This window comes from Callospermophilus lateralis, unplaced genomic scaffold (genome assembly GCF_048772815.1).
Source record: "Callospermophilus lateralis isolate mCalLat2 unplaced genomic scaffold, mCalLat2.hap1 Scaffold_82, whole genome shotgun sequence".
Lineage (NCBI taxonomy): Eukaryota > Metazoa > Chordata > Mammalia > Rodentia > Sciuridae > Callospermophilus > Callospermophilus lateralis.
Genome location: NW_027516260.1, coordinates 1330758 through 1358520, shown reverse-complemented (window position 1 = coordinate 1358520; position 27763 = coordinate 1330758). Strand labels below are relative to the sequence as shown.

Here is a 27763-nt window from a genome sequence, read left to right as displayed (position 1 = left end):
ATTTTTTAGTTCTAATAGTTTTTAGTGGATTTTTAGATATAGATATATGTGTGTGCATATATATATATATATATATATATATATATATATATATTCATATGTGTGCACACACACACACATGACCATGTTATCTGCAAATAGACATAATTTTAATTCTTCCTTTTCATTCTGAATGTCGTTTTATTTATTTCTTTTTCTGACATAATTGTCCTGTAAATAGAAGCAGGGAAAATGGATATCCCTTCTGCTTCTTAATTTTAGGGGGAAAGCATTCAGTCTTTTACCATTAAGTACAATGTTACTCTGTTAATTTTGTATGTGCCCTTTACCAGGTGGAGGATAGTCAGTTCTATTCCTAGTTTTTTGAGGGTTTGGATCATTAGAAATTGTTACATTTTGTCCAAGGCTTTTTCTGCATCAATCTAGGTGACCATAGGTATTTGAGTTTTAATTTTACCTATTGCTTATGGTATAGACTGATTTTTATTTAAAATATCATATTTCTGGGATGTATCTCACATGAACATAGTGCATAACCCTTACATGTATTGTTGAATTTATTTTGCTAGTATTTTATTTGGGACTTTTACATGTATGTTCACAAGGACTTTTCAGGTGATGTCTTTGTCTATACTTGATATCAAATCTAGACATAGAATTAGTTGGAAAATTCTATGGTTTGGATCTGGAATGTTCTCCAAAGGCCCATATAGCAGAGGTTTGGTAACAAGTGCGGTTCTGTTGAGGGATGGTAGAACTTTAAAGACATGGGGCCTAGGGGAGATCTTCAGGTCTTAGGGGCATGCCGTTGAAGAGGATAATGCAACCCTGGCCCCCTCTTTTCTCTCTCTCTCTCTCTCTCTCTCTCTCTCTCTCTATCTCCATCTCTATCTCTATCTCTATCTCTTTTCATGGTTGTGAGCTGACCTGTTTTGCTATACCACACATTTCCATTATGATATTCTTCCTTGTCCAAAAGCAATGAGACTAGCTGATCATGTACTAGAACTTCCAAAGTTGTTAGCCAAAATAAAGCTTTTTTCTTTATAAGTTGATTACCCAGGTATTTTTTTATAGTGACAGAAAGCTAATATGGTAAATGTTCTCTCCTCCGGTATTTTTAGAAGAGTTCTGAAGTAATAAGTTATTAAGGTTTTTTTAAGAACCTTATATTATTAGTAATTCTTTAAACATTTGGTAGAATCCACCAACAAAGCAAACAGACATGGACTTTCGTTTGTGGAATGTTTTTAAATTATTAATTAAATACCTTTACTTGTCATAGGCCTGTTCAAATTTTTTATTTCTTCTAGACTAAATCTCAATAGCTTTTACCTTTTTAGGAATTTCTGCAATTTATCTAAGTCATCAAATTTGTCATTTATTTCATTGTCTTATAATGCATGTTCCTTCAGGAAAGTTACTAATACTATGTTTTTTTTCATTTTTGATTTATTAATTCATTCTTACTTTTTTTCTTGGTCAAGCTACCTAAAGATATGTCAGTTTTGTTGACCGTTTCAAAGAAGAAACTTCTTTAAAAATTCTTTCTATTGTTTTTTAATCATCTATTTTACTTATCTCTCCTCTATATTATTTCCTTCATCCTGCATTTTTTACATTTAGTTTGATAGTTTTGTAGTTTCTTAAGGTGAAGGTTTAGATGACTGACTTGAATTCTTTCTTAATATAAGCCTTTTAGAGATGAAAATTTCCCTTGAAAAATTGTTTTGGTTGCATCCCATAAATTATGACTTGTTGCAGTGGTTTGCACTCATCATGAAGTATATTCTAATTTCCCTGTGGTATCTTCTTTACTTGGGAGTGAGCTTTTTAAAACAACAACAACAAAAAAAAAAACTGTGAATTTCTCAGTTCCTTTTGTTACTGACTTCTAAATTTCATTATATTGCACTCAGAAAATATGCTTTGTATATTTTAATCCTTCAAATATATCGAGGCATGTTTCATGACCTATCATATGGCTTATCCCAGAGAATGCTGCAGTACATTTGAGTAGAATGTGTTTTCTTCTGTTAGGAGGAGTGTTCCTCAAATATCTATTGGGTTTACTTGACTTATGGTATTTTTCAACTCTTCTATTTTGTTGTCGATCTTCAGTCTGATTGTTCTACTCATTGCTAAAAATAGAGTACTAAAGTCCTTCATTACTATTGTTGAATTATATGTTTTACCTTTCAAATCCATCAGGGTTTTTGTTTGATTGTTTGTGTGTTTGTTTTAATGTATTTTGGAGCTTGGTTTTTGGTATATTTTTTGGTTGTAATTGTAATGTCTTCCTGATAAATTGATTATTTTATCATTATAAAATGATATATTTCTTTGTTTTTATTAACAATTTTTATCTTAATGTCAATATAATATAATGTAATATAAAAAATATATTCACTCCAGTTTTTTTTCCTAAGGTCTGTTTTCTCTCCTTTCCTCAGGATCCCAGGGAGGCCACATCTGCTTGAAATGTCCCTGAGCATTAGCAATTCCTCTTCTGACTGCAAATATGCCTACTTCTGAAATTCTTTCACTGTCATGTTCAAACAGAAGAGAGGTTGAATTTTCTTTCTCTGCTATGATTTGTAGGGTGAGAAGTGAATCTAAGCAAACTTTTCTTAAGACAGCAAGTATTTTCATCTAAAATTCCAATATTCTTCAAATTATTTATCTTCATTCTCTCAACCAAACTTACTGAATTTTAGATTGTGTCCCTCAGGTGGTGTGGGTATGGGAGGGTACACAGATCTAAAACAGAAAATGGCGGGAGAGTGTGGTGATATGAATCAAGGACACTGAATTATTCAAAAGGTAAGGAACTCATCAAAGGGTCCCTGTAAATGGAGGAAACGAATTAGAATGTATTTCTCTGGAAATAACTTGATCTGAACTCTTTTATCTACATTCAGGATGTCTTTTTTCACAAAAATGATATGATTTTGATTTTATGCTAATAGGCATTTCAGTTTAATTAAACTACTGGGGAAATTTGGTTACTATTTCAATGAGCCTTCTGCCTAGGTTGAAAATGCTTAATACTGGAGGTATGGTTTATTTGATAACCTAAAATGCAAGGCCTAATTTTATTATAGGTTATCTATAAAATACTTGTTATTGAGAAACTCATTTATATCAATCATCCTGTCTGCAAAGGTCTATCACTTTTTAAATTGTTGCTGTTATTTCCATTCTAATTACAGCAGTGCTTCAAATCTACTGAGGCTATAGCACTAATCATAGAATCTTCCCTTTTTTTCCTCTGAAAGATGCCAAAAGCTTTAAAAATGTCAAATGCTTTCAACAAGTTGATAGACAAACTATACTGGGAGGAACTCACTTAACACTGATGTGCAACCACCTCTGGGGAAGCCCCTCCAGCTGTTTACCACCTCACAGTGATGCCTCAGAGCAGTTTGCTAAAGAGGAAAGAAGAATGTCACTTGGAATGTAAGCAACAGAGAGAATTTAATTATCTTGATTGGAATATGACCAGGACACCCATCCCATACCCACAAACCACAAGATTAAAAGCATTCCTTTTATAAATAGAATGTTTGGGTTTGGAAAGGCAAAAGCAGGAGGAAGGATGTGGGGGTGTGGGGGTAGAGTCTGATAACTGTTTGAAAGATAAGCCACTCTTTTTAAGCTGCCAACATGTGAATTTTAGAAACCTTTTTAGTCTTATGTGGTTTTTGTTTTTGTTTTTGTTTTTGTCTCTTTTGCTTATGCATAATCTTCATGCTGCTTTCTGCTTTGGGCACAGAGGAAATAAGAGACAGGGCCTTTGAAAACTGCTCATCAAGTGATCTGGAGAATTGACTGTGTGATTTAAGGTACTAGCTATTTTAGAAGCTGAAACAAATAGGCCCTGAGGAATCAAAAAGATGACAGAACAATTGGATCTTTGTCAGCGGGTGGAAGGATGTGCTGACGAGTGGATTTCCTTCTTCTCTTCATGATCCCATTTCCCATTCACCTACTGCTCTTCCTAGAAGCACTAAATCAAACATCAACCCGTAGTCTATCTCTGGGAAACCTAATCTATGACAAGTGGTAGGGATGATTTGTAACTGAACTCTAAGATCTACATGTTTAAAAATCTACTGATGGCAATAGGCACCAACACTAGTATTAGATCCTAAAGGTATAAACATAAATATAATAAATAAAAAGTTAAATTAATAATTGTTTACATTTTAAAATGCAAGGTAAGCCACTAAGTAGAACCATGATCAATTCAAGATGTTACCAATATAGTGATTGCAAATCATAATTCTTGAAAATTGCAAGATTCCCAACAACTTCTATGTTTGCATGTATAGTAGGAATCTTGCAGTATATTGTTAAAGCATTGTATAAAAAGCAGGCCTCTTAATAGAAAACCAAATTTGAATTCTTAGTAAACTCCAACACACTGCTTGTATTAATGCTTAATTAGTCACTTAGTGCTATTAGTAATTGTTTTGGTCATATCTAAAAATGGAAGTATACAAATTTACACATACCTTGCTAATAAGAAGCAAAGAAAGAATTTTCATTTTTGAATGATTTAATGCCTCATTTTCCTTAAGAGAGTACTAAGGGCTATATTTTGATAATCTCTGATCATGCTGTCACATTTTTGTCAATAAAAAATATCACAATATTGCAAATTACTTTCAAGATGAGTCCCTACTACAGTAGTTCCCCTTATCCAGATTTTTTTGGGGGGTACCGAGGATGGAACTCAGGAGCACTGAACCACCCCCAGCGTATTTTGTATTTTATTTAGAGACGGGGTCTCACTGAGTTGTTTAGTACCTCACTTTTGCTGAGGCTGGCTTTGAACTCACAATCCTCCTGCCTCAGCATTTGGAGCTGTAATAGGCATATGCCACTGCACCCAGCCCCCCTATCCAGTTTTGTGTTTCACTTACCCACATTCAACTATAGTCTGCAAAATATAGTAGAATACAAATACAAATAAAAGAAGGGTTTTTTGTTTTGTTTTGTTTGTTCCAGGGATGAACACATGAGCATTTTAGCACTGAGTAACATCCCCAGACCTTTTTAATATTTTATTTAGAAACAGGGTCTTGCTGGGTTGCATAGGGTCTTGTTAAGTTGTTGAGGTTGGCTTTGAACTTGTGATCCTCCTACCTCAGCCTCCCGAGCCATTGGATTAGACATGTGCACCACTTGCCAAGCACAAGTAGGTATTTTGAGGAGGTGTATGATTGATTTCATTATTTTTTAAATCAAATTTGGAAAGTTACAAACATTGTTTATTGAGATAGTCTTTATGTTCCTTTCTTTTCTCTTTCTTGAACTCATATTATGTACCAATCTCTAAGGCTCTGTTAGTTTTTCTTAATTTTTTTTTTCTATTTGTTTTAACAGCTGGGTAAACTAAGTTGACTTATTCTCAAAATTTCTGATGCTTTATTTGGCAATCTCACTTCTGATGTCAACAACCTGCTCTGAATTTTTCATTTCATTTATCATTCTTTGCAACTCTAAAATTTTATTTATTTTTTAAATAATTTAAATCTATTTGGCAATATTCCAAACTTGATGAGACATTGTTCTCACATATCCCTTTAAATGTTTAGATATAGTTTCCTTTAATTGTTTTCCTTTAAATATATATATATATATATATATATATATATATATATATATATATATACACATATATACATATGTATGTATATATATATAAAATTATATATAATATGTACATATATAATATATATATATATATATATATATATATATATATATATATATAGGCTAATTTATTATTCTTGTGACTACTTCTGCACTTTCTCAAGTTTTATTGACTTTCATTTTGTTTTGCTGTGTAGTGACCATACTTACCTGTTTCTTTTCATGTTTTGTAATGTAGTTAGTTTGTTTTAAACTTTGTAATAAACTTGGCATTTGGAATAATATAATATGAAATTTATCAAATTCAGATATTATCCCAAGGAATTTGGGGGGTTGATTTAGTTGTGTTTTTATAGTTAGTTTGTTTTAAAGTAATTCTTCAGGATGAATTGCACAAAGTCTATTCTTTGTCATTGCAGTCACTGAAGTCTCTACTAAAATTTCTTAGTTAAGCACTAAGTTAATTAAGCTAATGACAGAGATCTTCTTAAGTGCCTGAACAAATAAATTTAGCACCCTATGATAAGGTGCTCTGTATATTGTTGGGGCATGCCTATGATATTCTAAGTATTTAAAACTCAGCTTTAGTTTTCACTTCCTATTTGTTCAGCAACTCATGGTCAGGCAGATGTGAATGATCAAGGTCATCTCACATCTTTCCTGGGCATGCACACAAACCTTGCAAAGATATGTATGTTCATTCTACCCTTATAGTCAGAGTCTATTTTATAAAATAATATATTTAATTATATTTAAATCAAGGTCTATGTTTATTATAATTCCTCAATAGTCTACCTGATTTTTATTGAATAATAGACTTAAAAATATATACTAGTAAACTATCTAGTAGAAAGAAACACCAGAAGGAAAAATATTCTTGTTCACAACCATCCTTCATTTAAAATATCCTTATGACCAGAGGTCTCATTTGCTCTCTGTTCTATCTTTTAAATAAAACTCTTTGTACTTGGAAAAAATAACATCAGTATACTAGAATAATTATAAAAATATTCTATAATTAAATTATGGTCCCCCTCTCTGTTCTACCTGCCAAAAACAGGTAATATGGAAGATATTCTTTAGAGAACCATCAAAATGCTAGTGAACAAGCCAAGATGATAGGATTAAATTTGACAGATATGAAGGATAAGGTCCCAATCTTCTCTCCATTTTTGTTCAAACTTGGATGGTTTGAGATCCCTAAAAACTCAAATTTCCTTTTTGTTACAGAGGAAATGAATTCAAATTAAAGCAAAAAGATACAATGTTACATGAATACTGGGTTAAATTGTCTGGCTGATTGTGGTAGTTGTATCACTCAGGCAGAGAAAAAAACAACATATTCAAAAGGGTTTAACTGAAGAGAGTTTTGAAAAGGGACCATTTACCAAAGCAGGCTGGATTCATGGAACCACCAAAGAAACACCCAAGGCTATCAAGAATAGAAAGCCATTGTCACTTTTAGGTCTGGGGAAACAGAGTGATCCTGGTCCTGGAACCAGTAAAAGTTTAGAGCTTTAAAAGAAAGACTCAAAGGAATCTTTCATCCTAAAGGTGCAGCCACTTTCAAATTGTCCCTAGAAAAGGAGGCAATGGATGTGTAATCCTGTGCCCTTCCCCTGTGCCTCCATCTCCTTCTTCTCCTGGCACATCCCATTGATTAAATACAAGTCAAAGCCTGGAGCACAGGCAGGGCAGACAATGATGGGAATGGAGGGTAGTGGACACCAGGGAGGGTGAATGTAGAATATATTGGCCTCCCTGAAAAGCCTCTGTTTCTCACAGAGCCATGAGTCCATGTGAGGCTCTAGAGTACAGCTGGAGATGAGGTCATCAGCTTAACCTTTGATGGAAACTTTGGTTCTAACTTGGTCAATATTTATTTTCTTCTCCAACTTGGGTTATTAGTTTTGATCAACTAGGCTGCCATATAAAAGGACTACTTCTTCTTTCTGTCTGAGCATTAGATGTAATCACCTGCCAATCAACTAGTTAACTGAAGCAAGGATAAATATTTGTTCCCACTCAGATTCACAAGGGGGGGGCGGACAATTGGACTAGTTATCACTAGAACTATGCTAGTTGAATCAGTACAGAAATTAAACACTCAAGAGAAGTCAAAATTTGAAATCTACTTATTATCTCAAGTGGAGAGACTGTTCATTTAGTCCTAGAAATTTCTATTATTCTGTTTTCAAAGATCTAAATTAAAATTTGCCATTACTTTACATTCTTACAGGATAAAGAATGAACATTTAGTACTCAAAATTGGATCTTCCCCCTTCTTTTTGTCTCAGGAATGTCTAATAAATACGTATCCTTCTAGATAAAGAAGATAAGTGTGGTTAAACAATACAATCTTTATGGAGTCATAGAAATGTTCTATTTCAGAAATATCTAACTGTATTAAAATCCTAGCTTTTTTCATTCCAAGATCCTTGGTCATCAATGATTCCCTGATTACTCTATGCCACAAAGCTCCAGGAACCCTGGCCTCTTTTCATTCCTCTGACAGAAGCATTGTAGGGGAATGGAGATCGGGGACAGATATCATTGGGTCACATTGTCTGAATATATTACCCCAGAGTGTTCTTTTCAACAATTTTCAAGGTAAGGTGTTAATCTGACAGTTTTTAGAGAGAAAGATATTCACACTGCTAGAGGGGCCAGATGAGTTATATATTTAAAAATACAATAGTCAATTAATTGGACCAATGTAGGGGTTTGGTTTTTTCATTTTTGTTTTTGTTTTTCAAATTGATATCTCACAAATGTCCTCATGTCAGATGCCAGTAGATAGTACAGGTACATACTTTTTTTTTTGTAGCAGGAATTGAACCCAATGTTGCTTAACCAGTGAGCTATATCCCCTCAGCCCTTTTTTATATTTTTATTAGAGACAAAGTCTCACTGAGTTGCTTAGGGCCTCACTGTTTGCTGAGGCTGGGTTTGAACTCACAATCCTCCTGCTTTGGCCACCCAAGTCACTGGGATTACAGCTGTGCACCAACCAGACCAGTTTAGGATTCTTGAGTAGTAAACTTTACACTTTAAATTCCAGTGGATGTGATGGGCACAGTGGACACCCCTGTAATCCCAGTAACTCCAGAGACAGAGGCAGGAGGATCACAAGTTCAAAGCCAGCCTCAGCAAAAGTGAGGCACTAAACAACTCAGTGAGACTCTGTCTCTAAATAAAATACAAAATAGGGCTGGGGATGTGGCTCAGTGGTGGAGTGTCCCTGAGTTCAATCCCCTGTATGAAAAAAATATTCAATATGCTTTCTGATGTTCATATGAAGCAGCATTTCAGATAAGCATAGGCCAAGGAAATAGAGCATCCATGGATTCTTCCTGAAAAAGAAGTGTCCAAGATATATAGCAGCCTACCAGATAAGGGAGTCCTGTTTGAGTGGACAGGCAAGGCAGAGTCTGAAGAATTATAAATATAATTGTGAATAAGATAAATTATCATGAATATTTAAAAAATAACAATTACTGGATCTAAAATTCTAGATCATGTCATAGAAAGTTATAATAGAAGAGAAACTGTTAAATATAGATTCATTAGGGAGCCAATAGATACTGTTTAGTTCTCAACATTGACAATTATAATTTGAAATGGGTAAAATTTTGATGTTAATATTGTTAAATACAAAAACATTCTATAAGCCTTTGGAATTACTGTGGGTGGGGGGACAAAGAAACAAAGGAAATATAGTCCACTAGCAAAAGAATATGAATTGAAAACTAATTATATTAATAAAACTATCATATATTGAGTGTCAGAGTAAGCTATGCAATTTACCTTATTTTCTTTTATTCTCTTTCTAGTCTATTTGATAACTATGATCCAACTCAAAATCAGATCTACTTACGCATGAAATTAGGTCAGTTTTTATTGATACACCAGTAAGTAGAAGGGTGGTTAAAAACATGAGTTCTGATTCTCATTGATTAGTTTTAGCCAGTAGTAATTTTGATCTGACAAAGATGCTGAGGCTGAATTCCAGTATAGCAGAAAAATCTGTCATGGACTATTAATGATACCTATTTCCAGAAAAGGAGGAAGGATTTTTATCCAGTGTGCCACATTTTTACTACATCCATCACAATTTTAAAGGTAGATAATATACAATTATAACCAATAAGATTGAATGTATATCACATGAAAATGGAGCTACAATAAATACATCTAAACAAAGAAATAGATTTAAAGGTCTTCAAAAATTCCATGCACATTTAAAATAAAGAGTCAAAGAAAAGTAAAGAGTAGAATGAATGAGCAAGATAAATACCAAAAAAGTATGCCAATGAAACAACAAGAAAACAGAAATTATAGCATGTATTACATATAAAAGTTTATGAATTAAGACCAAAACTAAGATGAAAGGCAGACATAATATTCTCCATTCTTAGAGAATATGAAATAAAAATAAATTATTAAATTGATGACATAGAAAATAAATTTAAAACATTCAGTTAAAAAGAAATCACTAATTCAAAAAGTAAAAATCCTGAAATTTCAGTAGTTTCTGAAGAGATTAAGAGCTGGTGGTGGCATGTACCCCAAGTCCCAGGTATTGAAGGCAAATCATAAAAAAATTAAAAGTTGCCACAATTTTTTATCTTTTATGGTATTTTTATGAAAAAAATACATTATGTGACAAAAGCAGGATATAAAGTGTGCATATTATGATTATTATTTTACAACACAAACAAACACATGCATGTGCTCAAAGACAATTCACATTCTTCAACATGCAGAAATATTTTATTTTCCTAAATGATTAGATTATATATATGAATCTTTTTGCTTTTTCCATTTCTTCACCACCATGTATTGCTTCTATCATAATGAACAACAAGTAATGGTATTAAGCCAAGAAAAGTTAATTATAGAGAAGCAGTTTTCCGCCCCCCCCCCCAACTTAATGATGAAGAAAGTTTATCCTAACAAAAGAACAAAGGGAAAACAGCTAAACCTGAAGCAATCAGTAAGAGAAAAGGGAAGGGAGAAGAGAGAGAAAAGGAAAAAGGAAAAAAAAGGAGGGGTGGGATTCCTGGGTTAAGGAACTTGAACCAAAAGTATCAGCAGGATGCTGCTAATGGAAGTTATCAGAATGTGATATAGAAACCTTGCAGGGGAAGTCTTCTACCAAGACTTCTGGCATAGAAGAAAGAATCAACTTGTCTCAGGAATGTCTTCCATAACAACTAATTCTCCTGGGTCACAGTCAAGACATAAGCTCCATGAGGGCAGGTGTCTTTGCTGATACTGTGGACTATCTTAGGTCTGCATAGGACACCACGGGGGACCAAGGTTCATTTGTCAAGAATGAAGATTTCCTCAAGAGCCACCCAGGCTCTGCCTCCAAAGTCTGTTGCCGTCAGTAATTAACAGTGCCTTGATCCACAGCAAGAACATTTTTCCAAGCTATAGATAGATAATACAAGTAGGTTTCAGAATAAATACATGGAATAAATACATCTAAACAAAGAAATAGACTTAAGCATCATTCAAAAATTCTATTCACATTTAAAATAAAGATTCAAAGAAAAGTAAAAAAGCAAAATGAATGAGCAAAATAAATACCAAAAGTATGGCAACAAAACAAGATGAAAATGGAAATCATAACATGTACAATATACAAAAATTCATGAACTAAGACCAAAACTAAGGTTTAAGGCAGACATAATATTCTCCATTCTTAGAGAATATAAAATGAAAATGAATTTTTTAAGTGATGATCAAAATCATCCTTGACAGGAAGGCACTATGATCTCAAATGAGCAATTCCACAAGGATGCAAGCTAAATCCTTCATTTAGTTTTCAGAATATTTATTCCTTAGTTGGCGTAACCCAACCCTGGGAGCACCATTTCTAACTAAACTCACACAACCTTAGGCTGAGTATGGAACCAAAATACCCAGAGGTAGGGAGGAGAACAATCTTCCTGCTGACCATGCTGGCCAGGCCAGTTCTCAGCTGGCTTCGGAAACAAGATCTGGAAGCCAGGCTTTACAGCAAGCATTATTAAGTAAGAGCTTATCGGAAAGTACAAGGGACAAACAGTAGGAAACCCTGTCCTATGAGGACTGATCTAAAGGGACTGGGGGGACTACACTAAGGAGAAAGGCTTGGAAAGTACAAGAGAACTTTCTTCAGAAAAGGGGGTTAGTCATGTTCTGTTTGTTACTTCACTGAGTTTTACTGTGATCAATAAATGGAACATTCTATGAATTTCAGCATTTCTGAAAAGTATAATATGCTCTAAGGTTCTAATCACATAGGAACAATTCCCCATAACAAGAATTGTGAACACTGCTAGGTGACATCTGTTAGGATTGTTCTAGAAGGGATTCCTGCATTATATGATACATGACACCATCTTGACTTCTTACCTGGAGACTGTGGCCAATGGAGAGATTTTGTTAGTCTAGAAAACATTTTTAAATTAATTTTTTAAAAATGCCCTTGAGGAACAACCAGAGTAGTCCACACAACCCACACCACACCACTTCTGGTCCTGAACCGAGTTGCTTCACATACTTAGGCTACCTGCTCACCTCCTAAGGGTGTTTGCATTTGCCTCAGGTGCAAAGTCCACTCCAGTTCTAAGATACCTTGGTCTGTGACTCAGCTTTACCCCTGAGCTCTCACAGAAATTTTCTATCATTATAAGATGGAAGAGATAGGAACTCGGTAATGACATAAGTGAGTTAGAATCTCTGATGAAGACAGTGAATCCAAACAGTCTCAGGTTGTTCTCTTTCTCTATACAACTTTGGCCTGCCATACTATTCTTTTTTTCCCTCTCCCTCCTTAATCTTTCAATTCCATAGGTTTTTTTCCCTTGAGCCTATATGAACAGACTATTTAAGATGTAAAATTTTTCACTTAGGATTCAGAAGCTTTTATTATCATTACAGTCCAGAAAAGCAGCCTTCAGGTTGACTTGGCTTGCTCATGTGAACCATTCCAAGGTTCTTGGTAGGGATTTGGCTCCTCACTCTGTGGTTGGTGTAATGCTGCCATCTAGTGATTATTTAGATAAAGTGCCTGAGGCATTGGCCTCCTCCCAGGCACAAAATGTTTTTAAATGTATATAACAGTGAAGTAGTCCTGCACCAGGCAGGTCCACCTAATTGGGAAGATAAAACTGAAATTCATGAAGACAGCTGTGTACTGAAAAAGGAAACTTAAAATAAATATTAATATTAATCACAATGATCATTCATGATATTCAATAATAATATCAATAGTGATGCTCTGCATCATTATTAATATATTAGATTTTTTATTGCTTACATATATGACAATAGTGGATATTATTCTAATCAAAACTCCACAAATAACAGTATCATATTCATTTTTTCCACATGAGGGATCAGACACAAAGAGACAAGCAGACTTCCCCCACATTACATAGCTCATAAATAAAAGAGTCAGAATTTGAACCAGATAGGTGGCTCCAGATCTTCTAGATGATTCAGTCACGGAGCCTAGCAGCATTTCAGCAGTGTTCATCATAGAGAAGTTGGCCTGGTGGGAGAACCAGCCATTGAAACAATATAACAAAATTGTGTAGAAGGTTGGTAGTGAAGGGTTCTATTTATCTAACTGGTTTGGAACAAGAGCCAACCAGGAGTGGAAGGCTGGGGAAATAAGATCTAGCTGGAGGACAAGGACTGGTAGCATCCAAGTGGGAAGTCAAGGCCCCCATTTAGCAGAGTAAGGAAGAGCTCTGGCTCTTGGATATGTTAAGTGCTCAGGGGGAATTCTCTTGAGGATCTGAGACTTGGGTTGCTCACTCTTGGTCTAGCTAGCTTCAGGAACTGACCTGGGTATGCTGGTACCACTTCTGTTACTCTTGCCAAAAGCCCAACTTCCTTCCCTGAAGTCCAGCCTCCCTTGTGATACACATTCATATGAGGGTGGGGGAGTGATACATGATACACATTTGTTTTTGTCTGTTTTTTTAATAATCCATCATAGCCATCCTGAGCTAGGTGATTTCTCATCCTTTGTCTTTTTTAATTCCTACACCCCTAAGGGAATATTTAGAATTTGGAAGCCCAGTATCTAGGTGTTATGGTCTAGTTGCTGAAAAGGTGCTTTAAAAGGAGCAAGAATTTTGAACCTCTTAAAGAAATTAACCCATCTGTAAATTTTCCCACATTTTGCTTGCTGAGTTTCTTAAAATAATTTAAATGCATGCATTCAACTTTTAGAGCAAACACAAGTTAAAAAGCTTCATTGCTGACAGAATCATGCCCAACTCCACCATTTGATCTCACCACACAAGTGAGGTCCTGAAAGCCTGATGGACTCACAGATTCCCTTAAGTCAGTTTCAGAGATTTGTTTGTTTTTGCTTTATAAATAGTTAATGAAAAGTAACAGTTATATGACAAACATACCCCTTTTAGAGGAGATTACTCCTTGTACTTTTTAGACGCCCTTCATGTATATGGTTGTTTAATCTGTCCTCCATACATGAAGGGCTTCTGCATCCACAGCCCAACCACAGACCAAAAATATTCAAAGGAACAAAGCTTTTGTACTGACCATATACAACACATAGCATTTACATTGTATTAGCTATATAAGTAATCTAGGAAGATTTAAATTACACAAAAAGCATCCTAAAAACACAAAGTACATGTAGCAGGGCATGGTGGTACATGCCTATAATCCCAGCAGCTCAGGAGGCTGAGGGAAGAGTTCAAAGCAGTCTCAGCAAAGGTAAGGCGCTAAGCGACTCAGTGAGACCCTGTCTTTAAACAAAATACAAAATAGGGCTCAGGATGTGGCTAAGTAGTCAAGTGCCCCTGAATTTAATCACCAATACTTTTCCTCTCTCCCACAAAGAATACCTAACTCAAAAAAGAAAGTACAAAAGAAGATATGTGTAGGTTATATGCTAACACTATGCCATTTTTTTTTTAATATAAGGGACTTGAGCATCTGAGGATTTTGGAATTTTGGGAGAGGTCCTGGAACCAATCTCCTACCTATACCAGGGACATCTGTATTTACATTTGAAACAGGCTGTTATGGTCCACCCAGTCTATGGGTGAATACACTGTAACACATCACTTTATTCTAATATTCTAATTTATCATTTCATTTTGCATTGTAAGAAGGGGAATGGCAAACATCATATGTGAAGTTTATACTCCAGAATAATAATTACTTAGATATTATCTGGAAAGATGAAATAATAATGACGTACTGGGAGTCCTTCAGTTTGTGGTGCAAATTTTACACCAAAACATAAAGAAAGAACAAGAGGTTGCAAAGTTTACCTTGCCATCCTCCAACAAGGCTCAAGCATCCTGTTGGGTTTCTAATGCTATGTAGTATGGGGGTGGAGAGTGAAGAGTGGAAATTAGTCCTGTCCTCTTCTCTCCTGTCTGCATACTGTACTGCAGAGGGGCTTTGGGAGTGAGTAGTAACAGGCAGTCAGGGGTCCTGAAGCTTGTATGATAAGCTTGCAAGATGGGGTTCATGTAGAAAATATTTGAAGATACGGTGTCCACTCTATAGGGTTGTGCCAAAATGACAGGGCCTGTTGCATAATACTTTTAAAAAATTATATTCTGCATTGAGCTTTTGAAAGTTTACTACAATCATCATCATTTATTTTTTCACAGAAGCACAAATTGTTCTCCTAACTCTGAAAGGATCTAGAAAGTTTTAATACTGATTGAGTTAAAATTATAACAAAAGCAGTAAAATCAAATGTATTACACAAATTAAATATACATTTAATTTGTATATTTAAAATGTATTTATTTCTATAATAAATACACAATCAATAGTCTCTATTTTCTCTGACAATAAGTAAACAAGTCTATTACCCAAGTTAAATGTTTTGTACATATTGCACATGTTAAAGGAATATCTTTTGGGTAGCTATTACCATGCACACAACTCAGTTTTATAATAATAAGTGCTTATTTTTGCAGACTTTTCACTTTTCTAGGTCTTTGTTATAATCCCCATACACATTGCTATTATTTTTGTTTATTCAATTATCTTCTGTGTGTGTGTGTGTGTGTGTGTGTGTGTGTGTGTACCAGGATTGAACCCAGAGTCACTTAAGCACTAAGCCACATTCCCAGCCCTTTTTTATATTTTATTTCAAGAATGGTCTCACTGAGTTGCTTTAGGACCTCACTAAGTTGCTGAGGATGTCTTTGAATTTGCAATTCTCTTGCCTCAGCATCCTGTGCCACTGGGATTACAGGCTTGTGCCACCACACCTGGCTTAGGAAAAGATTCTTATCTAAAATTTAGTAACAATTTAGTAAAAGAAAAAAGAATATGTAAATATACACACACACATACAAATTTTAGTTTTTTACTGTTTTATTAGTGTAGAATTTAAGGCATGTAAGGTCTCCTTCTGAATTTTCTTCCCCTCAGTAAAGAATCTGCTCACAACCATATTGTTATTTAGTCTTTTGTTTGTTTGTTTGGGGGGAGGGTGCCAGGGACTGAACTCAAGGACACTCAACCACTGAGCCACATCCCAAAAACTATTTTGTATTTTATTTAGAGACAGGGTCTCACTGAGTTCTTAGCACCTTGTTTTTGAGGTTAGCTTTGAACTCGCAACTCTCCTGCCTCAGCCTCCCAAGCTGCTGGGATAACATGCATGCATGACTGTGCCTGTCTGTAACTTAGTTTTGAGAGAAGTTAGTGCCCCTTCCTCTAGTACATGTTTTCCTCTTTGTATTAGGAAACTAGAGATGCAGCTTTACATGAACTCTTTAGCAACTAAGAGAGAAAGTAATGGAATTCCTTTATTCCTATATGCTTGGCATTTGTGGAGGCTCTCTGACATGCTGGGCACCTAGGGGGTCCTGTTGGCAGTATGTTTCTATTTTACTGAACTCAAGGCCTCTTTCTTCTCACAGGCACCAGGGTGGACAGAACAAACAGCTGTCAGTCCGACAGCAGTGGGTTTCTGGAGGAGCCACCGGAAGCCCCACCCTTCCAGGTAGGAAGAGGGCCCTTATTGCTCACCCCACATGGTCCACCCTAACCTCACTCATGGCTAACTTAGAAGGTAAGATAAGTTTAAGATGGCTGCCAGATTCAGAAGGGTTTGGAGGCACATGCCATGTGCAGTCAAGGGGCAGAGCATGATGGAGTCACAGTAGACGAGGTTTCAGAACATTCCACCTTTCCTTTTCATTTTTTTAATATATATATTTTTTTAGTTGTAGATGGACACAATACCACTCCTTCTTTTTTCCCTTTATTTCTTCCTTTCTTTCCTTCTTTCTTTCTTCCTTTTTATGTGGTGCTGAGGATCAAACACAGTGCCTCCTGCATGCTAGGCAAGCGCTCCACCACTGAGCCACAACCCCAGCCCCATCCTTTTAATTTTTTTAATCAAGAAAGCGGAGCCTCATGAACTGATGCTGGATGAAGCACACACTGATGTAGAACTTGAGCCTGTAACTTTTGTCTCCTAACTTCGGAGTCAACCATGATGACACTTACAATCTTACCCCTATTGCCTTCCCCACCTCCTGACACCTTTCCCTTTGTCCCGGTTGCTCCTACAGATGTCTTCCTTCCCAAGCAGCCAGAGTCCTGCTGAGAACGGAGGCAGAAAGCCAGGGGATCAGAGCCACAGCTTAGTGTCATCCCAGGACTGTCAGCAAGAGTCAGAGAGGTCTGGTTCCAAAAGCATGGTGAGCACATCTTTTTCTAGCCAAGACTGGAGCATCTTGGAAGAAAAGGCTTCAGCATCTGTGGTGGAGGAAGAGCCTCAGCTTGAGGCCACAGAGGGGCCACCTGAGCTGTTGATCCCAGACGCAACCCTGGCCAAGACCGCCACTGGGAAAGAACACCCAAGGGAAGTCGGCCATCTGTGGCAGCCCCCACCAGTGTTCCATGCTGAATACAAAGGCCCTGGAGCCATGGTCACCTCCACATATTGTGGCCCTCTGGGATTGGCCCACATCACAGAAGAGAAGGACAGGACTCTGGGGCCTGAGGGAACAGAGGAAGTACTCGCACAAGGCCACCACTGTGAGTCTCAAAGTTTTCCTGGGATTCATCAGACTCAAGACAATTTACCTCATGAGGACTTGGAGGCCCTAGGAGCAGAAGAGGGCAGCAAGTTTTGTCCCTACACCAGCCACAGCTCACTAGTACAAGAGTGGCTACCACAGCAACTTCCTAAGCACAGAGAAGTCACATCCTGTTCAGTTGACCTTGGCCAAACATCTGACAGGTCTGTTTCCCACCTCAATAAACTGCCTGGAGATGTTCCCACTGACTCAAACGCTGGCTGCTCCCAGTCTGTGTCATCCCAGATGTCCTCTAATCTGGTGTCAGCTGCTCACAGTGCCATGGCCTTGGGGACTGACTGTGGAAGCACAGATTTAGAATGCACTCTGTGTGACCCTTTGACTACCACAGGACCAAGACTAGAGACAGAAGTGAGACAGGTCGCTGATGGTTCTGTTCAGACTTATACCTATGAAACACAGCCTGGCATTGCTGTTCATCCCCAAGTGACAAGGCCTTCACTCAGAGGTCCCTGCCCCTCACCAAATCGGTCTCTCTGGACACGGGTTTCCCTAGTCTTTACCCAATGGGCACCTGCCACACTACACCTACCCTCTGCTGTGGCTGCTGTCATCACCATCCCCACTGTTGTGCAGAAAGGCCAAGCCCCGGCCCTGCAACTCCAGTCTGTAGGCATGGCCTGGGCTCACATGCAGATCACCCAGAAGCCCAGTTCACGCGGATCTTGAAAGCCCTCCAGGACGCCACGATGAGGGAGCTTTGTTCTGTAAGTCTTTCCCCTGCAAAGATGAGAAAGCAAGTGCACCAAAGGCACCACTCATGCCTCAGGGATAAGGTTGAGGCTTCCTTTCTGAATGTGAGATCTTGGGGATCGGCCTCCTGACTTAAATCACAGGAACTATTTGTAGAGTACTTTATTATTGAGGGCATAGTCTCCCAAATCTCTTCTTATTTTGTGCTTCTAATCAATCACCTTTTGAAGCAAGGAAGGCAGACTTTATGATTAGTCCTCATTTTACAGAAGGGAAAACTAAGGCATAAAACAGTAAATTCATATCCCCAAGATTGTCAGCATTCATGCACTCGCCTCATCTCCAGTTCAGTCTAGCTGAGAAGTTCTGGGTCTTACATTTTCTTAGCTGAATAATCTTGCACATGTCATTTAATTTCTCTGGGTTCACCCTATCAAATAAGGAGATGATGCAGCCTGTAGACCTGGATTGTCTTATTATTAAATAAGCTTGTAAAGTACTCAGCACAGTCTGGTACAGAGAAGCTCTAGGTAATATTAGTTGGGTGTTCCTCTCATCTTCAGTTATTAATATTGTTTTACTTCTGCCAAGATCTTGAATCTAGAACTCCTCATGTCAAGTAGGACTTTGGTCCACCCTTTCTAGGCTTTCTTCAAAGCAGACATTGGGGTTATTAGAAATTGATCAACCTCTTTGGGCCTTTGATTAGTCAACAGGTATTTAATGAGTCCTTCCAGTGCCTTCTTTTCAACAACCCTCAAGGTAAGAAATAATCTAGGCCTTCAAGGCCCACCATTAATTCAAAATATCAAGACTCTCACACATGAAACTGCATACAGAGAGAGTTAAAAGAGAGGCACAGACACTAGGATTGCAGCTATTCAAAGAAAATTAATAGGAAACGTGATTTACTGAGCATCTAGGGTTTCGTGTCTGCTAGGTTACCTTCAAATTCTTCAGTTCCATAAATATTTGTTGAGTACTTATGCTAACCATTTTAATGACTTTATGTCATCTGACCTTGGATTCATACATACCATAAATATTTATTGGATTCCTAATATATTCCATGTCCTCTCTCTTTTATAGACCAGGAACTAGAATTGAGAGAGGTTATATAATTCTTCCAGCACTTCCAAACTACAAAGTGGCAAATACAAATTCAAATTTGGAAGACATGAAAGTTTTGGACATCCATTCCATTCCAAGCAAAGGTGTGTCCAACTCTAAAATATCTAAATATATATATAAGTAATGTTTACATTAGAAAGTGATTATTTAGAAGATAAAGCATATTTCTACATGATCTCTCAACAAATAGAAATATCTATTAATGTAATGATAAAGAAAATAATTACATGAAAGTTGAAATAATTTGTCACATTATTCTTTCATATTTCAAAACTATCAGGCATTTGGAATATTTTTAAATGATACATGAATGGAGATTATCTTCTTGTAAGAGAAAGTTTTATTCAAGCAATAAGATAATACCTCGTCTGTTCACATCCACCCTTGAAAACAATACAAATTCGTTTATTGATTGTGTTGAGAAGAGAGATTCCAAACATGTATCAATTGAGAAGTACTATCAATTTATCACTTGATATTAAAATCAGGTATCTGTGACAACAGATGAATATAGATACTCAGTTAGACTATCCCTCATTCAGTGACATGACCACAATTGAACAAAGAGGGAAAAAAGGTAACCCAGTCTCCCATGGCACAAACAAAAGTGTCCAGCTGCAGGAGGTTATTTGACATGGTTGAGTCAATGAATACAGAAGCCCCAGAGTCTAGAGCAGCTGATGGGTGGGCCTGACACAAGTTCTAGAAGGACTTCATCAGGCAAGCCGGGCATCTAGGAGCACAGCAGACCAAGTAGCACAGCCTGGTCAGACCACTGCTACCATGGCTTGGAGCACATGAGGTATTGGAGGAGTCCTCAGAAATTTGTAGGAGCATGATTTTGAGGACTGAGGGAGAAAGTGGGCATCTGGCACTAGGGAGCATATAAGCAGGTAGAAGGACTAAGCTTTTGGAAGGCAGAACACAGACGGACACAGCACTAGAGAAAATTAGGCTCAGAACCCAGAGCCAGGTACTAGGCAAGAATGCTATTTAGACAGGAGACTAATATAGGTCTAGGGGTTACCCTGAGTCTAGACCAGAGGTTTTCCCATTCTTCCTACTTTAGGCCTTGGACCTGCATAGTCCCATCTGTGCGGAACAACTTGTCATCTAGAAATAGATGCTCCTACTGGGTTGATGCTATGACATATCAGCACTTCTCCTGAAAATAGAGAGGCTTTGTGGCCCATAATGCACAGTGGACATCCTCAGATGGCTATGTAGGTTTTAAACAAGCAGGAATTGGAAAGAGTGTGCGTGCCACCAGCCCACGGTTTAAGATATCTTGTCCCATATTGCCTTAGCCTTCTCCCCTTCTAGAGCTTGCAATTATACAAAAAAGGTACTTTTACCAAATTAATTTAGTAGTATATACCTACTGAAATGAATACTATATAGAGTTTTACTAGATGTTAATGTTTCTCTTTCTTTAGATCCAAGGAACCAGAAACACACATTAAAAGGAAACAATCAAAACACATGCAACTATGTGCATGTGTATTTGTACTTGTAGCAGACATACATACATGACTACATACACACACACACACACACACACACACACACACACACACACACACATACACACACACAGGAGAACAAGTGAAAATAAGGGATGGCATTCCTTGGTGAGCCCAGAAACCAAACAAAGAACTTAAAGAACAAAGAGGAAAAGGGTGCCTAGTGCAGCAACATCTCCCACCTTCAGAGTGAGCGTGAGTTTATAAGGCCTGAAAAATATTCCAGAGAAAAATGACTTTAAGTTAAATGCTATGTATTAGCAAGGGTTAGGAAAGATATTTAGGAGAAAATTAACTATAAAATGCGTCTTGGAGCAAATGAAGATTATAGGCAGGCATGGATATCACCTTTTATATAACAGGAATTCCAAACAGAAGTTAAAACTAAGAGCAATTTTAGGTAAAAATATGACACAGAGAAACACCTCCAGCTTATCCAGTGGCTTCACTGAAGAGAAACACATGGCCATTTTTGTGGTCTTCTGGGATATCTTAAGATAAAGGTTTGTTGATATGAATAAATTCTTAGAAGTGAATTGATTCTTTACAATAATTTAACTTAAAAATTGATTTGTTGATATAATTAAATTTACATATATAAACCTATATAGATGACTTCTCAAGAATTATTTATTAATTCAAAAATGAAAATCATTCTAGAATAACATCTGAATATTAGAAAATTCTTCTATTGTGTTTATGATTTAATTTTACAGAAAACCAAAATTATACAAAATTTAAAAAGTAATATGAGCTGATTCAAAAGTGAAAGTTCAATGGTTATTGGTACTCTTTCTTTTACAACTGAAGTTTGTTTTAATGGGTTTGGGTCAGTAGAGCAGAACTTGTATTAGATCAGGGTTTAACTTAGTCCTTAAATTGGAAAGAAAAAAAAAGCCAAGTGCAGTGGCTCAAGCCTGTAATACCAGCAGCTCAGGATCCTGAGGCAGGAGGATCATGAGTTAAAAACCAGCCTCAGCAACAGCAAGGCACTAAGCAACTCAGTGAGACCCTGTCTCTCAATAAAATACAAAATAGGGCTGGGGATGTGGCTTAGTCATTGAGTGCTCCTGAGTTCAATCCCGGTACCGGACACCCCCGAAAAGGAGTACAAAATACATTCTTCCTTGCAGACTGTTTCTTTATCTGTTCTAGGGCTAAAATGTATTTTCTTTGTGTTTCCAAATGACAGAAGATGGCAGCCTTTCAGAATCTTCCACATTACTGAGGGGAATGTGAACATTCCATTGGTTATTTCCAAATCCAACCCCACACCATCCAATCATGAAGGGTCACCCTGAAAGATCAAGATGGAACATAAAACCTAATGTTTATGATGTCCAGCCAACTTGGGCAATGTCTTTTGAAGGGCCTAATCTCACTGTCCCTAGAACTTTGAAGTGAATTTGAACCCCTGGCCAGTCTTGGATATTGTATAGGTGTACACTTGAACCACTTGATCAACTCCCTCCTGAGGGACAGATAATTTCTCCATGTGTCTAGCTACTCCATAGGCCCTTTGTGACCCAGTCAGGTACTGAGAAGAAAAGAGATAAATCTGAAGGCTTGGGTTTGAAATCTGGCTGCCATTTTTTTTTTACCACAAAGTTATTAACCATTCTTTTTCAGAATATGTGTCTGTAAAAGAATCCCTCATGGTCTCCAGGATCTTTTCTGGCTTTAAAAGCCATAATATGATCATCTTCCAAGCACTCTTGCCAACATCAATAATGCTTCAGAGTTTCCTTATTGCTGGTTCACATACACTTGTACTGAGGCAGTTAAATATTGCATAGAAAATTATAAAACTTGGAGGATAAACTCAAAACTTAACTCTCAAAGCAAAAAGAAAGTATTACCATTATGACAATTCTGAAAAGAACATAGGACTGCCAGGATCTTGGCCATGTGGTTTTGGGGAGAAGGGTAAGAAATATGGGACTTCCTAGAAACAGGACTGGAAGAATTAGCCTAGGTGTAAGGTTTGTCTCTGTGGAAGGGTGAGAAGAAAATGTTAAGTGGGCCTGCTAGCCATGTCAGATACCTCTAAAGAGTGTCTCAAAGGCCCTACATCAGGCTCTCTGCTTCCATCCCATTGGCTGTCCTATCTGCAAGGGACACTGGGAATGTAGTTCTTCAGCTAAACACATTGCTTCCCCTAACTAGAATTATGTCAATGAGAAGGGAAAAAGTGAGCAGGCAGCTAGGCACACTGATGGGGCCTGGGGAACCTGGTAGAGATAACTTTAGGGTCCAATAAGCATTAACCCCACCCAGAGTTGGGTAGGTAGTGATCCTGGGGTCTTGAGTCCTGGGTTTATTCAAAGCATGATCCAACCAGATTGCAAAATAAGAGAGACAGCTGGGTAAAAACTCAGCATATCATTAGAGTGTCCCACAAATGGACAGAGCTTGAGCGTATCAAAGATACACAGCAGACGGAAGTCAGAGCAGTGAAAAGAAATTTTGTTCAATTGCTGGTGGTAGGGGAAAGAACTGAACTCCATTCTGATTTGCACACAGGTCATTTAGGCATTTTAAAGAAAGTAAGAGAAAGGGAAGAGTAGGAGCTTAATAGAGTCAGATATGAGAAAACTTACAAAAGGTTGGTCAGTGTAAATGCTGTTCAGCCAGCTGACAGGTACTGAAACTAGGATTCTACCCTCCCACAGAGCCTGGGCAACAGTCTTCCAGATGAGTATGTCTCAAAGGAATGGTTCTTGGGTCCTTGAGAAAGACAATTCTGAGTTGTAAGAGATATACGTTCACAATTTTAAGCCCCTTTTAGTAAATAATATAAGAAAGGTAGGTCAGGGGTCTATGCCAGGTTTTGGCTAAAGCAAACTATAAATTTTCCTGGCAGCTCTCAGCTTTTGGGGGGGCAGGCATTTTAATTAGGGGCTGAGGCTAAGCATTCTAGGGACAGAGTCTTGTTCTACTAGAAGCCATGCTAGAGTTTGATTAAGTATCTTAACACAGATCAGAGTTGTTATGTGGAGAGCATTCTGCAATTTCAGATGCTGCAGGAATATGTTTAAATTAGGAAACAAAGGCAAAGGCACAGCTCTAGAGAGAATGTAAAATTTGAAGGATGATTCACATCAGAAGAAATGGAAAGCATGGTGGAGAGTGTAGATGGAGCTCAATTCCAAATTCCAACTCCCAGAAAGGATGGGATGCCCAACCTTTGCCTGTCTTACTCTGGGTGAGCTTGTTAGCTGGATGAGCTGATGCTGCAGATCTCAACCTCCAGGGATGGTGGCTAAGCAGGGCTATGACTCATGAAAAATATATTCTAAGAAGATTTTCTTTAATCAAGCACACACCATCTGAGCAGATGTGTCCAGTGTTCTTGGTACTCAGCACCAAAGTTAAACAAAATTAAATGAGAGACTCAACTTTTCCAAACACAAGCCCTCTGGCTGGCCTGCCCTACCCCCTTCTGTCCATGTCTTTGCAGTGCCACATCACCCGGTCTCTTTGAGACATAATGATAGCCACTCAAGGGCTGCACAAGAACCTCTGCCTTCCTGTTTCAGCTAACTATGGGCATTAGTTACTTCCTGAGGCCCAAGGCTGGGTCTCCCTATTCTCTTCCTCATATATTAACAGGAGAACTTTGATGCCCTGTGGGAAGGAGACCCATTCCCTTCTCTGGGTGAGCTTTTCCAGTGCATCAGAAAGGACACCTTTCTCAGCTCTTTCTAATGGTTCTCAGTAAACAGTCCTCGAGATGAAAGCCATGCAGACTGTATGCCAGAGTTTCCGGGAGCATTTAGAGGAAATTGAGCAGCACCTCACAGGACAGCAGGCACTTTTTTTCCAGGGACATGTCGGAGGAGGAAAGGTAATTACCTGAGGGAGTAATAAAAGTAAGTACCAGACCACACACCTGGAGAAAGAGAAGGTAATCAGGGCAGGACAGGACTGGTGAGCACCCTGGAGCAGGGCTAATGAGAAACTGGCCAGGTTTTTCTTAACTTTCATGGTCTTGTTTTTGCTTTCTCAGTGGGAGCCTATGAGAGTCATTTGCTGGATGGGAACATTTACTCTTTAAGGCCAGAGTGATATGAGAAGGTCAGAAGAAAGACAGTGGGCTGGGAGGAGGGGGATTACCTGCAGGAAATCTTCAGGGGATGTGAATAGGGTTCATGCAAATGCAAATGTTGGAGGTTATTAGAGTTTTGAAAATCTACGTTATTTTCACATGGGTTAAAAATGTGTCCCAAATCTCTCAAAAATAGAAAGATCAGTAGAGGCCAGTCAGAGACTCTAAGGGGGGGGGGTGGAGAGGGAGGAAGAGAGGGAGGAAGGGAGGGAGGAAAGGTGAAGTACTGGGGAACTGAAATGGAACAAATTATTTTATATCAAAATGATTTTATATTGGGCTGGGGTTGTGGCTCAGTGGTATCGCACTTGCCTAACATGTGTGAGGTACTGGGTTTGATTCTCAGCACCACATATAAATACATAAAATAAAGGTCCATCAACAACTTAAAAAATACTTTTTAATAAAAGAATTTTTAAAAAATGATTTTATATCAAAATGAACCTTACCATGATATATGACTATAATGTACTAATAAAACATTTTCTTAAAAATATGTCCCCAAATCGGAGGCATTGTTCATTGCCTGAACAATAAGATAGAGGTAGGATTTAACTGTACAGGGCCATGAGGGTTCTTTTTGGGGAGATGGTACATGAACTGGATGATGGTGATAGTTGCTCACCTTGTTAAATTTACTACAAATCAGGTAAACTTTAAAACAGTAAACTTTATGATAGGTAAATTATACTATCATGGAGTTGTTTTAAAGAAAAAAAAGGATGGGAATAAAGCTCAGTGGAAGAGCACGTGCCTAGCATGCATAAGGCCCTGGATTCAATCCTCAGCACCCCTTCCCCCTTTACCCCCCCCCCCAGAAAAAAAGCAACCTTCCTGAAGAATATATCTGTTTCTGTAACTGAATCAAATAGAGAAGGCGACATTCAAAATTTCAAAGACAGGCCAGGTATGGCGGCACATGCCTATAATCTGTAATCTCTGCTCAGGAGACTGAGATAGAAGGATCCCAAGTTCAAAGACAGCCTCAGCAAAAGCAAAGTGCTAAGCAACTCAGTGAGACCCTGTCTCTAAATTTAAAAAAAAAATAGGGCTGGGGGTATGGCTCAGTGGTCAGATGCCCTTGAGTTCAATCCCCTATACCCTGCCCAAAAAAGAAATTTCCAAGACAGGACCAACATTTTGAGAGGGACAAGGTAAGAATGCCCTTAGAGGTGATTATTAAATTTGGTTGTTTTCTGTTATTTATCTTCAGGGAAGAGGCTGAACAACTTCAAACTTTGTGTGAGGCCCTGAGGCAGCAAGTGGAAGAGCTGGAGTTTCAGTTAGGAGACCGGGCTCAGCAAATCAGAGAAGGACTTCTATTGGTATGGAGCAATGGGAGGCAGAGTGTGACTGTGTCTAACCTGCCAGAGGAGGAGGGCATTCATTGAGAACCCGATTTTGCCATCATTTCAGATTCCAGGATCATGTGCCCACACCTTCATTTCAGGAACAAAGTACCTTGGGAACTCAGTTCCCCTAACTGCCATCTCCATCATCCCCCCTGCCCCATAAATAAGAGGGAAATGCTATCACCTATTTTCCAATTAAGAACAAGAATCACGGGCATGGTGCAACTTACTCCTTAGCCAATCGAAACTAAGTACTACCATAATGTGCTCCTGGCTCAAAGAGCCCATTCTAGAGAATTTAGACCTCATAAATGCCTCTCTCTCAAGTGAGTGAGCTATTTGGTACAAATACTATACATTGTCCACTCTTTTTATTCTTGTTTCCCTTCAGCAGCTGGAGTTTCTCACGGCAGAGCCTCCTGAACACTATACACACCTGCAGCAGCATAACTGGACAGAAGAAAACAGTAGCCAGACTTCAAGTGCTAACACCCACACAGCCATGGTCGGTGGCCAGAAGCCTCCCTGCTCAGGTGTGGTCCAGTTGGCTGCCCTTGATTTACTGGCCAAGGAGACCAGAACTGAGATGTCTCCCCCATCAGCAGCTCCAGAGGAGTCTGGTCCAGCCCCTCCTTCAAGTTGTTCTGAGGGAGGAAAAAGATACAAATAACTTCCTCTAGTTCCAAGTGGATTTGATGTACAATGTAAGAGCTCACAACAGCTGTAGCAAGGAGATCTAAATCCACCCTCACCCAGAATTGTCTCCCAACCCTTCATCACCTATATCTTTTGTTTGTTTGTTTGCATATTCTGCTCTATGATTAAACTCAAAGCAATTTGGAATACTATGTATTCATTGGTTATGGAATAATTAATCACCTACTATGTACCTGACCCAGGCTGTACAGTGGTAACCAAGTGGTGTACAGTCTTTGCCCTACTAGACCTTACTGCCTGATGGGGGAGAGAGAATATAAACACACACATGCATTCATCATTAAAAGCTGGGTAAGTGCTTTGAAGAAAATTAACCAGATTTTAAGAAAGAGGACACAATGGAGAGTCTGATTCAGATTAGGTGTTCAAAGGCCTGGTTGGGGAAGTGACAAAGGTGAGGGAAACAGAATCCAGAATGTAGTGGCGCCTGGGCATTCAAAGGGCCTGAGTCAGTCAGCCAAT

General features: G+C 38.0%; 1 protein-coding gene across 1 annotated transcript in view; it reads left to right on the top strand.

The window, feature by feature from the left end:
- The window catches only part of LOC143640987 (protein ITPRID1-like), a 43013-nt gene extending 15759 nt beyond the window's left edge, over positions 1-27254 (top strand). Inside the window, 7 exon segments of the mRNA XM_077108462.1 lie at positions 16590-16672; positions 17247-18185; positions 18188-18484; positions 24843-24941; positions 24943-24971; positions 26446-26557; positions 26976-27254. Coding sequence (XP_076964577.1) covers positions 16590-16672; positions 17247-18185; positions 18188-18484; positions 24843-24941; positions 24943-24971; positions 26446-26557; positions 26976-27254 — 1838 coding nt within the window.
- Positions 27255-27763: the final 509 nt, after the last annotated feature.